Source organism: Bidens hawaiensis, unplaced genomic scaffold (genome assembly GCF_021521415.1).
Source record: "Bidens hawaiensis isolate Kalapana, Puna unplaced genomic scaffold, B.hawaiensis_p1.1 tig00053856_1, whole genome shotgun sequence".
NCBI lineage: Eukaryota > Viridiplantae > Streptophyta > Magnoliopsida > Asterales > Asteraceae > Bidens > Bidens hawaiensis.
In genome coordinates, this window is record NW_027499676.1 from 1 (window position 1) to 15,162 (window position 15,162).

General features: G+C 37.3%; 2 protein-coding genes across 2 annotated transcripts; one reads left to right on the top strand and one right to left on the bottom strand.

Annotated features, from left to right (window-relative positions):
• Positions 1–9,502: 9,502 nt before the first annotated feature.
• On the top strand, positions 9,503–11,688 carry LOC143600245 (uncharacterized). Its single transcript, XM_077077986.1, has 2 exons — positions 9,503–9,932; positions 10,020–11,688. Exons 1-2 carry the CDS (start codon positions 9,688–9,690, stop codon positions 11,362–11,364), a joined length of 1,590 nt encoding a protein of 529 aa, XP_076934101.1. The 5' UTR covers positions 9,503–9,687; the 3' UTR covers positions 11,365–11,688.
• Positions 11,610–14,836, bottom strand: LOC143600246 (phosphoglycerate mutase-like protein AT74H). The gene is made up of 4 exons (XM_077077987.1): positions 14,309–14,836; positions 12,308–12,427; positions 11,943–12,237; positions 11,610–11,853 (listed from the first exon to the last, which is right to left on the bottom strand). The coding sequence occupies exons 1-4, from the start codon at positions 14,802–14,804 to the stop codon at positions 11,751–11,753; spliced, it is 1,014 nt and encodes a 337-aa protein (XP_076934102.1). The 5' UTR covers positions 14,805–14,836; the 3' UTR covers positions 11,610–11,750.
• Positions 14,837–15,162: the final 326 nt, after the last annotated feature.

Sequence of the window (15,162 nt, forward strand, 5' to 3'; positions counted from 1 at the left end):
GTTTAGGGTTGGTTCAAGCGAACGTTGACTTCAACGAATTATCTGATTTATTTATTTATTTATTTTTTTCTTCTGGATTTGGAAATTAATAACTAATATTACATTAAAATAAAAGTATTAACAAATAATACTAGTCTAGTACAAGATCATCGAGACGTCTAGCCCACAAATGCTTAACCAACTCATGACGAATGTTTCCATGGACCTCGCGGTTCTTGAGATATATGACGTTTTGGAGTTTTTCTTCATTGGTGATTGTTGATTTGGGTCGTGAGACAACACCTTGGTAATTTTGACAAATAGTCATACCTTGGTCCTCAAGAACCATGTTATGAAGAATTATACAAGTGTAGGCGACATCAATTATTTTTTCCCTTGACCAAATCTGTAGTTACCTCGAAATCAAATGAGTTTTTTTAGAACTCCAAACACCCTTTCAATATCTTTTTGTGTTGATTCTTACTTATTCTTAAAGTACTTTCGTTTGTCTTCAACTGGAGATGCATAAGCTTGAACAAGCGTCGACCATTCGTTGTAAATGGCATCAACCAGTAGTAGCCATGTTTGAATTGAACCTCATTCGCATAAAACGGTTTAGCTGGCTCAACCCCGTCAATAATGTTATCGAATATCGGTGACTGTTCGGTAACATTTATGTCGTTACTTGACCCGACAACACCAAAAATGCATGCCGGAACCAAAGATCTTGGGAGGCCACCGCTTCAAGTATAATACTGGGCTCAGGGTGATCACCCCCGTGGAACTGACCTCGCCAGGCAGTAGGACACGTATCCTATCCAACATGCGTACAGTCGGTGCTACTGAGCATTCCAGGGAAACCATGCTTTTTACCATGCACCTCGTATATGCATTAGATATTATACAAATTTGGTTTGCGCAAATATCTTCGTGAGTAAATCGATATGATCCATACGTATAAACATTGTCAAGTAAACCCTCGAATATATGCTTTTATAACTAAACGAAACATATATGTATATATGTATACCTTGACAGAATAAATGAAGTGAGTCTCGCGAAACTTTTTTCAAACATTTCTAGGTATTCATCCATTGCGTATGAAGAAATTCCATACACTAGTTGACGAATAACAGTTGTACATTTTTGGATGGTCGGGAAACTGGGTCTACCTCTTGCATCTACTCTTTGTTAAGAAAAAAGGATAACGATTCAACAAATCATTTGATAAACATATGAATAGTTGTCTACTAATTCGAAACTGACGCCCAAAATGTTGTTTTTCATTAAGGGGATCAGGGCTAAAATAGTGACGCACCAAAGTCTCATTAGCGCCCAATCAATCACGAAGAAGAGGTGATAGTCTTGTTAGTCTTTGTCGCCCTTGAACCGTCCAACCAACTGGTTAACTGTTATTCTCCCAGCTTAATAATTAAGGTCATCTTCCTCCAAACAGTCAGACGAAGAAAAGGAATTCCATTGAATTTTTGGTTTATAATTGGATGTATTGGAGAGAAATGAGTAGAATAGTTTTTATAGGTTTTTTAGTGTGTCAAAGTGTTTGTTAGTATGAGTAAATATAGAAAGTAAAAAAAAAAAGGCTCCAACGGTCAAATGGCAAACCCCCCCCCCCCCCCAAAAAAAATTCCCCTCAAACGTTCACTTTAGCCACCCGCGAGCCGGCTCGCGGACGCTGACTCGCATGACTGGTTGCGGCTGGCCGTTGTGGTGTTCGTGGCTCGCGCTAGGCCACTTGCGGCTAGGTGGCGGGCCACAACGGTCAATCTTAAAGTATAATCATAGTATTTTGCCTTCTCATACCGTAAATCAAGCGGAAAAGACAATATATAAGATATAGACACCTAAAAAATAATTTACAAGTTTAAAAATTTATTAATTAAGGTATCATCCAAATATAAACAAGATTAGAGCATTCACAATCAATTCACGTATTTTCAAATTCAAAATTACCTTAAAAAATATAAAAAAAATCACTGCATGTTCCTTCCCCTCCTCTCATAACACTCTAAACCAGGCACACTCACAAATCACTACATTATAAAGGCAAACTCACACATTTTGATGGATTAGATGTGAATGCTTTTACATTAAAGTCGTGTTAATTGATTTTTAAGTAATGTTTCATAATTTATAGTAGATTCAAATACATGAAATTAGTTGTCTTTATAGGCTAAAAATGTTGAGGGTTGTGTATCCATTTTAAAATATTTAAACGATGGAAAAGGCATGCAAATCGTTTTAAATTTACATAAAAAAAAGCTCATTAGAAATATATAGTTACATTGATATCTATAATCTATATATAATAATATATATAAACGAAAACCCAAAAATCCTAGGTGTCGCGATGTGGTCGCTCCCCTCTTTTTTTAAAGTCATCAGATTTGCTTGATTTTAAAATGATGACTTCTCATTGATTTAACCCGGTTTTTAACCCGTTTAAGGTTTAAATTTCACGGGTCATAGAAACCCAGTTACACTTTAGATTTTATTGTTCGTTACTTGATTCATGTTAAGTATCTAAAATTTAGGCATTAAAATTGATTGTAAATGTACGTCCTGATCTCCGTCAATAGGTCCGATTAGTTCAACTTTGATGGGAGTCAAAATTAAGACTTGGTATTGCAGGTCCGATATTACCATTCTTGCCTACAGTGTCCAGAGAATATAATTCCTTTTTATTGAACACAAGTTGAATTTGATTGACTATAAGACTATTATATGTATCATGTTCAACAAACATGGCACGATCAAACGAGTATTGGTCATTTAAAAGCTTACTTGGCTTGGCTACGTATCATATTATCATATTACTAAACTAAGTATCCACCTCAAATTTATCCATCTTAAAGATAAATAATTTCCAATTTGCTACAAGACTGCAAGTGACCAATGACCATTTTGATGTCTTGACTTTGTGTTTGTTTAATATGTCTTATTTTGGCATGAACAGGATCTGTTTGAAGCTGTGATAAATGGATTAACTTGATAATAATCTGATCGGGTTGAAATCAGTCCAATCGGGTTGGAACCAAGTCCTTATTGGGCCAATAATCATCTGATGGTTTTATTGGCATGACTTTTATCGAAAAATGTTATTTTTACTTTTTTTGGTAAAGGTAATAACAAAAGAGTTGTATAATTTGAATATGAAAAGAAACTGGATTAACCGAAAGTCCTAATGTTTGTTTGAATTGGAAACTAAGGAAATGATAGCAGATGTTATTGGTGTAGAAGTTTTTAGGTAGACAATAGCTGATAATATTTTTGTGGGCAGCTGTTGTGCCTTTTCAAATAGAGGTGGAACGGTAAGAACACTAGGATTTGTAATTTTATATGGGGTCGGGTGATCGGGTCTACCCGATATACTATCCAGTTTTTATAAATAATGTGATCTGTGATTACAAGAGCACACTCATACTTCTATTAAAGATTTGGATGAGTTGTTAACACTGCTTCAGGTTTCATTGGTGGCTGGGACAGTGTACCGTGGAACCAAGTGATTGATGCGGGTCTAACTGTTATATGAAGTTTCAAGCTGTAAGTTAAATCATTTGGACACACCTCTGTCACCACCAAAAGTCATTTTTTCTCTAGAATTCTGTTCATTCATTGATGTGTGTTTACAGAAAGATGTTGATGCAAGACCAGCAGCAGGGTAGGTATAAAGAAAAGGATAGAATAAGTGAAAATTCTGAAAGTTTTAATTTATTTATATCAAGGAATTTATTGTTTTTGATTGATATACTTACTAAGCTTCTTTCACATCCATTTATTAAAAAAGCATGAGGATTCCAAAGTGGTGGATTAAGCAGGATTTTGACCCGTTATGAAAATGCGAACGGCTCAATCTGAGTGAACTTATACTTATGAGCCCAACAAACTAATCTTAGCGTTGTATTTTAATTAAAGAAACTATTATTTATTTAAACTTTAATACTTTTCATATTTGTTTTCGATAGTTTTTATGTTTACACAGATTTATTAGAGCTAATTACGTGTTTGCTGTTCACTAGATTCTTTGCATATGTCTCTCAAGCTCACAAAGTTATACTCAGGTGTGGATCCCAAGTATGCAGAGAAGACAATTGCTACTGTTGATGCAGTCCGATTGCTGTTCATTAGCCCTATTTTAATATATATTTTTGTGTATGGCTGCGGGCACCGGCCACCTGCTCACATGTGATTAATTCTTGGATATCCACATGGCAGGGGCTTCGTTTACCAGTGTTTGACAAACTCGAAGCTGAGTTGGCTAAGTCAGCTTTGGTTCACCAGTGTTTGACAAACTCCAAGCATGTTAACTTTTTACACGGGTGAATGAGGTTGTTAAACGACCCTATGAATGATCTTGTTTGTGTAAATACCCATTATAATTAAGTGAGAAAATGCCTGGCTTCTTAAATCGGGTCATCATTCAATCGCATATAAGCAGGGCTTACAATGTTCATGTTTATCGTCATCCAGTTAATGTATCATTGTTATTGTGCATATCATTCAGTACCATTGCACATACACGGATATAGTTGAAGAAGATTTCTTTACAACCGATAGGGTTATGATGGTTTCGTTCACAAATTGGGGACTTTTTCCCGGGTATAGGTCACATTAAAGACATTGGTGCAAACTAGGGAAAGTATTATTCTTTAAATGTGCATTTGAATGATGAGATGGTTGATGATAGCTTTCGTGGTCTGTTTAGACCGACTGTTCACTAAGTTATGGAAGTTTATCAATGTTGCGATTCTTCAATGTGGGCCAATTCATTGGCTGGTGATCGGGCCGGGGCTTAAATTGGTCTGTTAAAGGCCATGTATTATCGTTTAATGTTCCTCTCATGCTGTTAGGTGGAGGCAGTTATACTATTTGTATCGTGGCCTGTTGTTGGTGTTATGAGACAACGGTTGCTGTGGATGTTGAACCTGAAATCAAATTGCCTTATGATGAGTATTATGAGTTTTTTGGACCGTATTACACTCTTCATGCTAAACCGAACCTGAAAACAAATTGCCTTGTAATGAGTTTTATGAGTATTTTGGACCGTATTACGCTCTTCATGCCGAACCGGGTCCTCTTGACAACCAAAAATACTCCAAAGATTGGGGGAAATTAGGTGCGATTGTATTATGGATATTATTTGTTTTGATTGTATATCCTTGTAGGATGCAATTAGTTAGAAATGATATATTAAACACTGCTCTTCAAATGAAATTTATAGTTTAAAACGGACACATCCGCCAAACAATAAATTTTATAGTTTAAATGAATTTCAATTAAATCCAAATGAAATTTCACGATACCAATAGTCAATTGTAGGAAACTGAGACTATAATCATTAGCGGTGTTTATTATTCGACTATGACTCATCCAACCCACCTATAAATCTACATATCTCAATCGAAAGAGCCCTGATGTTAAAAAAGAATAATGAAGAAACAAACAAATATATTTATGTTTTATCAAAACAAAACTCCATTAAACATAAAACAAATTATTGCAAAAAATAAAATAATAAAATGTTTAAAAACAAAAACCTAAATAAATCTCCGTAAAAAAGCTAGTTGACCAATAAAACTAAACCTGATGATGTTGGTGGATGATTGACTAAAGAAAGGTCACAACCATTATACTCTTGAATGATGCTAATTCACACACAAGAATACAAAAACTTGAACCATGTTCAGTTTGTATCACGTAATATCGGATCACCAAGGCTGAGATCTTCTGGTCTCAGCTTCCTCATTGCTTGCTTCGAAAAAAAAGAGAGGAGTGACGATGGCTAAAGCGATGGTGACAAGGCTTTCTTTTGTGATTTTGTGAGTTGGTTTGTTAATTATATACCATAATTAACCACAAAGCCTTGTATATGTAATCCGTATTATAATAACCCTAATCTTGTAACTTTAGACTCAACTTATATAAGGGGATTCTTTCATCTTTTAACTAACTCGAGGGAAGAATTGGGGCGGGGGGGGGGGGGGGGTATGAAGTACAAGATGAACATAATGATGAAAACAATGATCAAGATATGTGGTATTGTTAATATAGTTATTATCGTGGTAAATTTTAAATAGTTCATATCACGTTGTATCATGTCTTCTTATATTGCTTTGTCGTTATAAAAAATGAGAAGATAGTTGGAAAAACAATGGTTAAACCTTAATCAATCTTAATTGTTTGATAATGACTGAATCAGTCTAATGTGACATAAAATATCATTAGTTAGTTCATCATCACTAATGCTACATGTCACATACATGTCCATAAACACTTGATTAACCGAGCCGAGATACTTGAGTTGTGATTTAGGGGATAGATTTTTCTTACTCGTCCCGAAACCTTTTAGAGCACACCCTTGTATGTATGGCGTGTATTATATAATGAAAAACATGATTTTCCTGTAGTTATATCTATCACATAAATCAATCAATGATCTTTTCATAGTAGAACATGATCTCTTAACAAAAATAAATGAATGAATAAATGAAAAATTAAACATTAATTAATAACAATATAGATCTAAATCCACCACCATATCATAATTGGTGTCGGTTGACTTTTAACAAGGAGACTAAACTAAACATGCCACTTAAACCAAGGGCAAAGTCGTCAAGAAACATGAAAGACATTGGTGGTGGCACATACATGTGAATATATATATACACCCAGGCCAGTCACACACAATCAATCGAAGCAAGGGATCGCGTAATAGAGTGGCACATAGAACAAAACAAACAAAAAACAAATGTGTGGAATATAATCGTTTAGCAGATGGATTTATTATTATACACATATGCTTGCTGCTGCTGTATGATGTATGTGTAGTGAGAGATAAAATTTTTCAGTCAATAGTCGCCGCCAACATTTGGAGTGTTTAAAGTTTGGTTTAATCTTTTCATCAGGTATTTGAAACCCTAAGTTTGCTTGCTTGCTTGCTTTTGTCTATTTGTTACATTCTAATAATATTGTGTTGTTGAGATTCAACGGCACGGCGGCGTGCTAGATCGGTTTGATTTGATAGACTTGAATGATACGGAAGTTTATTTCTAGCTTCAAAATCTGTTGAAACTTGACGGATTTTATGATCCGAGAGTGATTATTGCAGCGGCATTATGTGTGACTATTTTGGCTGAGTGGACTCACGGTGTTGTGACTACTCATTTTGGAATATAGATGAACTCGTTCGTCTGCGGTTTGGTTTGGTTTGGTTTAATTATAATAGATCTGCTATGTCGTGTTTAGATCGATTTTCCGGATCTGTGGTTAATCTTCATTGGATTTGAGATCTATTTAGATGTTCATTATTCGAGAAGATTTCCTCAAGTGGCGACGGTTACGGGCCGGTTAGGGTTTCGGAATCGTGTTTAATGCTCTGTATTTGATTTGCAATGTCATTTGTTTGTGTAGATTTTAGGATGATCGACTAGGTCAATATCTGAACATAAATGTGTTTGATTCTTTGCAGACTTTGAATATAGTATCTTGTGTTTTGAAAGCTTTTGTACTCTTCAACGACACACGATGAGGTGTCACATCTAATGGTGGGAGTTGAAACTTGTAATTACTCGAGTATTGTGTTGTGACATTGGTCAATGACGTTTTGATGGAGGTTATTGTTTCTGGCCTTGCAGATTCATTTGTGCACCTGCATTAGGGGTCCAACCTCTACTAATAATCAAGGAAAAGACGCGGTGGAAGAATCGTATCCTGCAAAAACTGTGGTGGAAAACCTACGCTTGATGCGAAAAGTTCTTCAAGTTGTCTGCTTACAACGGTTTTGGAACTCACTAGCTTAATTAATCCAGACTTCACTTGGACAAAGATTTCAAAAGGGTGTAGAAGTTCATTAAGGAGACCTCGAAAGTCAACTTTAAGTACAATTAATTTAGCCTGCGGGAAATTGCTAACTGACGATTCAGCAGATCTAGAAATGCCTGTTTCTGAATCAGAGAAGGTAATATTTAATGGCGTACTGGTTACCTTTGCCTAAATCAATTGATTCTAATGTGTTTTTGTGAAATCTGCAGTTGGGAGTATCGGTTTTTGAGTGTCGTTTCAGTGAGAAAGCTGAACACATTCCAATCAAGAAAAGGAGATTTTTATTCAAGCCATCATCTCCGACACCTAACATCACTAACCCACCATTGGAGGGTGTAGAAAGACATGAAACAAGTCCCAAATAAATTCAATTTCAGCTACATCTGGAGCAGTTACTGAAAAGTGTGAAAGCGGGAGTAAAGATCATAAACTGGATCAAAACAAGTTGGTGAAAGATGATGACTTTTCTGGCATATCTATACTTGCTGCTGCAGCTTGCAGTAACAGTTTGGGAGGTGAAATCAATCGTTGCGAAGGGTCTAAAGTTCTGTCATCTCTGAATCAACAACCCATTCCAAAAGACGTTGAGTCTGTTGAAAACAATGTGAAAAAAGAACCCGATAACCATCCATTAACAACGTCAGCAACACCCTCTAAAGGTGAGGAATCAACATTGAATGATTCTTCTTCACAAATCCCTTCAGAATCAGCAATCAACAAAACAGATCAACAACCAAACATACAGAAATCTCCTGCAAGAAATGTCAGTTTTAGCTGGGATTTAAACACCGTCATGGATGCATGGGAAGAACCATTTGTTAACGAGCATGAAATCCCTGCATCAGATGCCGCAAATGACAACGCAACATCTGTCAACAACTCTGAAAAGTTACCCGTTGAGTTGAAAAACTTGTCTCATGAAAGCAAGGAGTTAAGGGCCGGAAAACATGAACCATTGACTCATGAATTTGAAATTACTCAGAAAGTCGTGGCTGTGAAAACCGAGTCTATACACGATAAGCCTACAAATAGTGCTAGTGATGACGTTCCTGTTACTAGAACCCTAGCCTTAGAGAACCCGACTCATGATACTGTTTTAAAGTGTGCTAACCTCTCTGGTCAAAGTTCAGGTGGCTTTAGCAATACTGAGGCTGTAAACACCAAGCTGTCAATGGACTATTCTATACCCCCCGGTTTTGACCATTGTTTTAACTCGCGTGCTTCTAAAGAAAGTGTCAGTCCCGCCACTATACATGAGTTGTCATTTAACACATCAGCGTGTATGGTAAATGGATTTTTTCAAAGTGGTGTTAGTTCTGACAAAATTGATGATGAAGATATGACAAAAATGAAGTTAACTAGCAACCAAAATAAAGTTGAAGGTATGGTGAAAATGGAGTTAACAAGCACTTCGGTGAACAAGGAAATGCACGATGCTTCTCGTTCTGATGCAGACAAAAGTTTTGGTTATGGTTATTCTCCGAGTGGTTATAGAGTGGGTAGTGGAGCTAATAAACCAGAAGAGGGTGTTGATTCTCAATATGAAGATGGAGAGCTAAGGGACACTGCTATAAATGCTTGGAAAGGATACATGTTGACTAAGGGTCAAATTGACTGTGATATGAACAACATTCAAGATGCCAATGAAACTAATTCTCAAAATGTACAAGAAAATCCTCCAATAAACGAATCCGATGAATTCAGACCCGGGAAAGAAGCTGATTTAACACCTGGTGCAGTTTTGACTAAGAAACTTCACATGGTTGATGAAGCATTATCTGATTCAGGACCGAATGAGATGATATTTGATCAAGAGAAGATTGGAAGACAAGATAATGTGCAACAACATGCCAATCAGACGAGTGGAAAATGAATGTATCTGGATGGGATGTTTTGCCTGAAAACCATAGAACAAATTCTAATAATTTCACCAAGACCACCAGAAACTTCACTGCCCGGAAATTCTCTTACAGGGAAGATCAAAAAGATAGATTTGACACCGATAATGTGGAAATGAAAGCTGAAAGCCCAAGATTTTATAGAAAAGAATCTTTAACACGTATCGGCGGTCCATCCACACGTGATATGTTTCTTAGCAGGGGTAGATTTCATAGGTACTATTCTAGTGTTCTATTTTCCACATTTGACCTTTATATTCGGTCAAAGTTATGTTCTTGTTAATAATAAATCTTTGTGTGCAGTTCTAAGGATGGAGATGGTTTAACTTCTAGACCAGAGAGGGAATCAGGTGGATTAAGATCCTTTGGGCGGGGAAGATACTCGCCACATAACCGTCCTAGCGTTCGGGGCAGCGGGTTGTGGAACCGATCCCCGGAAAGGAGTAGGGATGGCGGCCCATCTTACCGTCGTTCTGTTTTAGAAGATTCTGGACCCATGGATAACATGACTAATGAAGGTGGCCTGGATACTTCATATGTTACCCGTCGACAGTTCAGAAGCAGGTCACCTATGAACCAGGAAGCAAATGATTACCGTGCACGTTTAGGGTTAAGACCAACTGAAGACACTGGTCATGACAGGTTTGTGAGTCTGAGCCGGGGCAGGGGACGGGGGCGGCCCATGAGGTACAATACACTGCTCGATGGTGAGGGACCAAGAGGTCGGTACCATGGGCCCGCAGGTGACGAATGTGATGAATTCATGACAGAGTATTCACCTCCTTTCACGAGAAATCGCCGATGCTTTTCACCTATAGAAAGACGAGGGAATAATAATAATAATTCTTACCAACATCACCAAACCGATTCAAGATCACCTACTAGACCTCGAACTCGTTCTCCAATAGGGGGTTTTAGATGGCGTAGTAGATCCCCGGGTTTCAGTGGTAGAATCCGACGGCCCAGATCGCCCGGTTATCGAGATCATCCAAACGAGTATAATATAGGACCACGAAACAATAACTCATCACCACCAAGCTCCAGATGGGTTAACTACAAACAGCGGCCCGTTTTCAACCGATCACCTCCACCTGGTAGGTCCAGTCCACCACACGAAGAAAGGTTTAGTTTTTATGATTCTGCACGGAAATCAAAGCAGAACGAATACTACAGATCCGGGCCTTCCGGAAGATTCTCAGACATTAATGAAGGTGGGAGAGGCACTGGCAGGCCTAGGTATCTGGGTAATGATGGTGATCGTCCTAATAATGGTTATAGACGTGGGGGTTTTGTTAAACGGTACAACATGGAAGGCCCTGCTAAGCGTTTCCAGTATGATGATGGTTTTGGTCTCGGGTTTGATGACCGTGACCGACATGCTTCGGAACTCCATCGTGCATCTAACCCGAACATGAACGTGAACGCAAACGACAAACCCGATGGAACTGATAGCAGGTTTCGTGACTTTCCAAGGCGACAAAGAGATGATGGTGGTGAGTTTAAAAGGCGATCGAGAGACGGGAAAGATCCAAAAGAAGAAAGTGAACCTAAAGAAGTGAAAGACCAATCTACTACTAACCTTGATTCCATGATCCCTAATGATGCGGTGAAAGAAGGCGATAATAAACCAGTATCAGGATCCAACTAAATCAAAATTATCATACTGTTCGTGCTTGTTATCCGTATCATACATACAGGGAGGAATATCTTATCATACCATACTGTACCGACTGAACCTTGCCAAATTTCTTATTTTTCAGTGCGAGCGCATCAGCGGTTTTTGCTGGCTTGGTTTTACTATACATTCCCAGATTAGTTTAGTGTTGGTTTTCTTGAATATCCTCATGGAGGGCTCTTAGTTTGCCCTGAAATTAATTATAATCAAAATTTCTTTCAAATTGAACTTTTTAATTTTATTGTCTTCTGATTGTTTCGCTGAAACTATTACCTATGCAGAGCTTACAGGACATGCCACAGAATTATATGAAATGAGGGTACATTTATAAACCGTATTTAGATAACTATACATCGACTTTAGCTGAAACTTGCATTGTCTTCATCGTCAAAATGGGTGAAGAAAGACGGTCCATTGGTGAAGTAATCATAGTTAAGCTCGCCCGGCTTGGCTGTTTTTTGCCTTAAAAGTTAAACCCATGAAAACGAATACTCGGTTAGGTTGATGTTTGTTTTGAAAGAAAGATAGAAATGACAAGGGTTACAAAGTACCATTTTTGATCATCAAGCATTTGTTGAGTCAAACCAAAGTCTCTCATTTGCTGGTCAGTATGATGCACTAACAAACTGTATCTTCCACCTTGGCCTGTTTGCATGACAATCATATTCCCATTCTGCATATTATTAAGCCTCTCAAATTGCTCAACTGTCCATTTGTACCATCTCATCAGGAACACTCTTAATGTCAAACCATGTGAAACTATCACCAAGTTCATGTTTGGACTTTGCTCCCCTGGTGGCTGAAACCTTCCTATGTCTATGTCGGTTCTCAGTGTCTCCCGGAACCCTGCACGAATCTGGTTACTTATTTTTGGCTTGGTTATTTTCTTTATCGTGTTGTTAGTAATAGAACTCACCTGTGATTCGATCATAAACATCGGCTGCTGATTCTCCGTTTGGAAAACGATAGAAAAATCGACCGTATTCAACTCGAACCGCTTTCTGTATCTTCATCTGTTCTCGATCTTGGAAGTTCCCTGTTTTTACAGGATGAGATTCATCCGATGAATCAACGATTTTAGAGTATTAGTAATTATGCAGTTATAACAAATTAAAGTAGAGTAAATTCTGCAGTAATAAGTAATTATACAAATAAAAAAAATTAAATTTAAGTATACATCAAGACTGATTCATGTCAAAAAAATTATGCAAGGTTATATGTCAAAAAAATAAATAAATAAAAAATAAAAAAAATTTAAGTATACAATCAGTCATCATGACTGATTCAGGCTCATTTGTGTTATAATTAAATTTAATATAGAGAAAAGGGGATACACATTATACTATTAACTTTATTACTTATGATTATGATTTAGTTAAAACTTAAAACGAAAACTTGATTTTAACCTGTCAATTTAACCAATGACATCTTAATCTTTTGCTTTTGTTGATGGAAAATTCTACTGGCACAATCATTATAGGTTTATTCTTTGATAATTATTAGTGTGAAGTTGTATTAACAACGAAATTAAAAGTTAGCTGGAGGTGTCAGGCATGGTTGTAAAAATCTCACCTAAACTTCGATTAATTCTCAATTAATTGCTATTTGATTAAAAACTTGACAAAATTGAAAAATCTACATATAAAATTTGTTAATATATGTATATTTAAAAAATTAAATATAAATTCCAATCCGATTATTCCTTATTAATCCCGACTAGTCGCTAGTCCCTACTCCACCGACCGACTAGCGCACAGCAAGTTCTACAACACTGGTAGTAGGGATGAGCAAATTGTACTGGCTACAGATGAACATTTTGTCCCAAATACTCCGTACCCATATCGTACTTGTATACGTACATGTACCCTTACCGATTTAGTCTATTCGGTACGGGTATCGGTACTCGATTTTATTGAATTTCGGTACAGGTAAAAATCGGGTACATGTACGGTACGTTTGATATTTTGTACCCGTTTGGACTATGTAGGGGTTTAATTGAGATTCTTCATATTTTATATATAAATAAAACAAATTCTCCAACCATGTTATTATTGAACAAGCACAAAACGCTTCTTCAACATTAAAAAATATAGCATCCAAGACTCGAACAAACAAATAACTTAAAGTCGACGACCGGATTAGGGTTCTTCAATACTATCTTATCATTAAATTGGCAACCAATTTGGTACCCGTCACGCACCTGTACGAGTACCGATACCCAGACTAATTTAGGTTGTTTGTTACTCGTATTGGGACCAGCTTCAAGATCGTCAAATATTTGGAAACAAAAGAGCAAAGTGGTACAAAAACGGATACCGTACCAAAATACCCATACCAATACCCTTACCCGTACCATACCGAAGGTACGGGCATTGGTACACATTTTTATTGATTTTCGGTATTGGTACAATACGAGTATTGTACCAAGCTCATCCTTAGTATTGGTATCAATTGAGTATTGTCGGTACCAATTTGATTTAAGGTTTCGGTTCGATATGGTACCGGTACTTGTTTTTAGTGAATATTTTACTTTGGTACTGATATCGATACCCAATTTTAGGGAATACCATTACTAGTAATTTTATTACCGGCACTTTCAATACTAGGATCGGTATCGATCTCATTCTTACTAGCGTCACTAGTTGAATTATATACGGATAATTACTGACCACTAGACGATAAAATAAAGTATTAGAAACCAAATTATCATTCACATTAGGTCATATAGTCTGTCAATTTCAAATATATTTCTTAAATCTCGTAAAACCTAAAAAGTAACTATCATCAAAGTGAAAAAAAAAAAACAGTTGTACTGTACAACCATCAAAACACCACATCATATTCAAGTCAATCCACACGTGGAAGATGCACATCTAAGTGTGAGTATAGTATAGAGATGATAAGAATAAAACAGTACCGAAATCCTGCTCGCGCAATCGCGGCTCTTCCCGCACACCCGCAATCCTCGACCGCGTAAACGCCTTCCCTAACCCCCGAAGCGTCTCAATCGTCCGCCTATACGGCGACACGTAGAAGTAGACCTTCCAATCGTCCGCACCATCCTTCTCGATCATCTCGCGTATCCTCACTCCGCATTCCTCCGCCTCTCGTTTTCCTTTCTCTGTTAGTTTAATCTTCGGGTCCGCTACTCTAGTGTACGCGCTCTCGTCCACGTTTCCCTCGCTCTGGCCGTGACGAACCAGGATGATTCGTCGCGGCCGTGGAGGGGTTGGGGAGAGGACGAGGCTCTTTTCTGGGAAGGTGAGTAGGCGGTTGGTGTTGTTTTCGGAGGGGTGGCGGCGGCCCACTGTGTCTTCGCAACATTTGATTTGCGAAGAACAGGAGGTGATAGTGGTAGTGATAGACATGGTGTCAAATATGGGTAGGTGTGTATTGGGGCGTATACTATTCATAGCGTATCATGCATATTTTGCCGCTAAGCCGATTAGCCATCTGTCTAAATGAACGGGATATATATATATATATATATATATATATATTTTTTTTTTCTTTTGAATAATTTAAAATGTACGTAAAATGTTGCTTGTTTGTTTGTTTTGGGGGGCACCCGTTAAACACATGAAATATGAGCTGTTTCGTTTGGAAGTGTTCAATGAATTTAATGTGGGAACAAGACAAATTATGATGTTAGTGAATACATAGAGGTTATGTAATGGAATTGGTACCAGGTTTTAATCAGAAACACGAACCCGTTAATTTGGCTAACACCCAAACACGAATATTATTATTGAGAAACTTCACAAAACCCAA

Bases quoted from the DNA above. Each gene is read 5' to 3' on its own strand.
- LOC143600246 (XM_077077987.1), bottom strand. From the start codon at position 14,804: ATGAATAGTATACGCCCCAATACACACCTACCCATATTTGACACCATG. The intron at 12,428-14,308 runs GTACTGTTTTAT...CTGTAAAAACAG, and splicing joins ATTGCGCGAGCAGGATTTCG to GGAACTTCCAAGATCGAGAA. The intron at 12,238-12,307 runs GTGAGTTCTATT...AGATTCGTGCAG, and splicing joins TGTTTATGATCGAATCACAG to GGTTCCGGGAGACACTGAGA.
- LOC143600245 (XM_077077986.1), top strand. From the start codon at position 9,688: ATGAATGTATCTGGATGGGATGTTTTGCCTGAAAACCATAGAACAAAT. The intron at 9,933-10,019 runs GTACTATTCTAG...CTTTGTGTGCAG, and splicing joins AGCAGGGGTAGATTTCATAG to TTCTAAGGATGGAGATGGTT.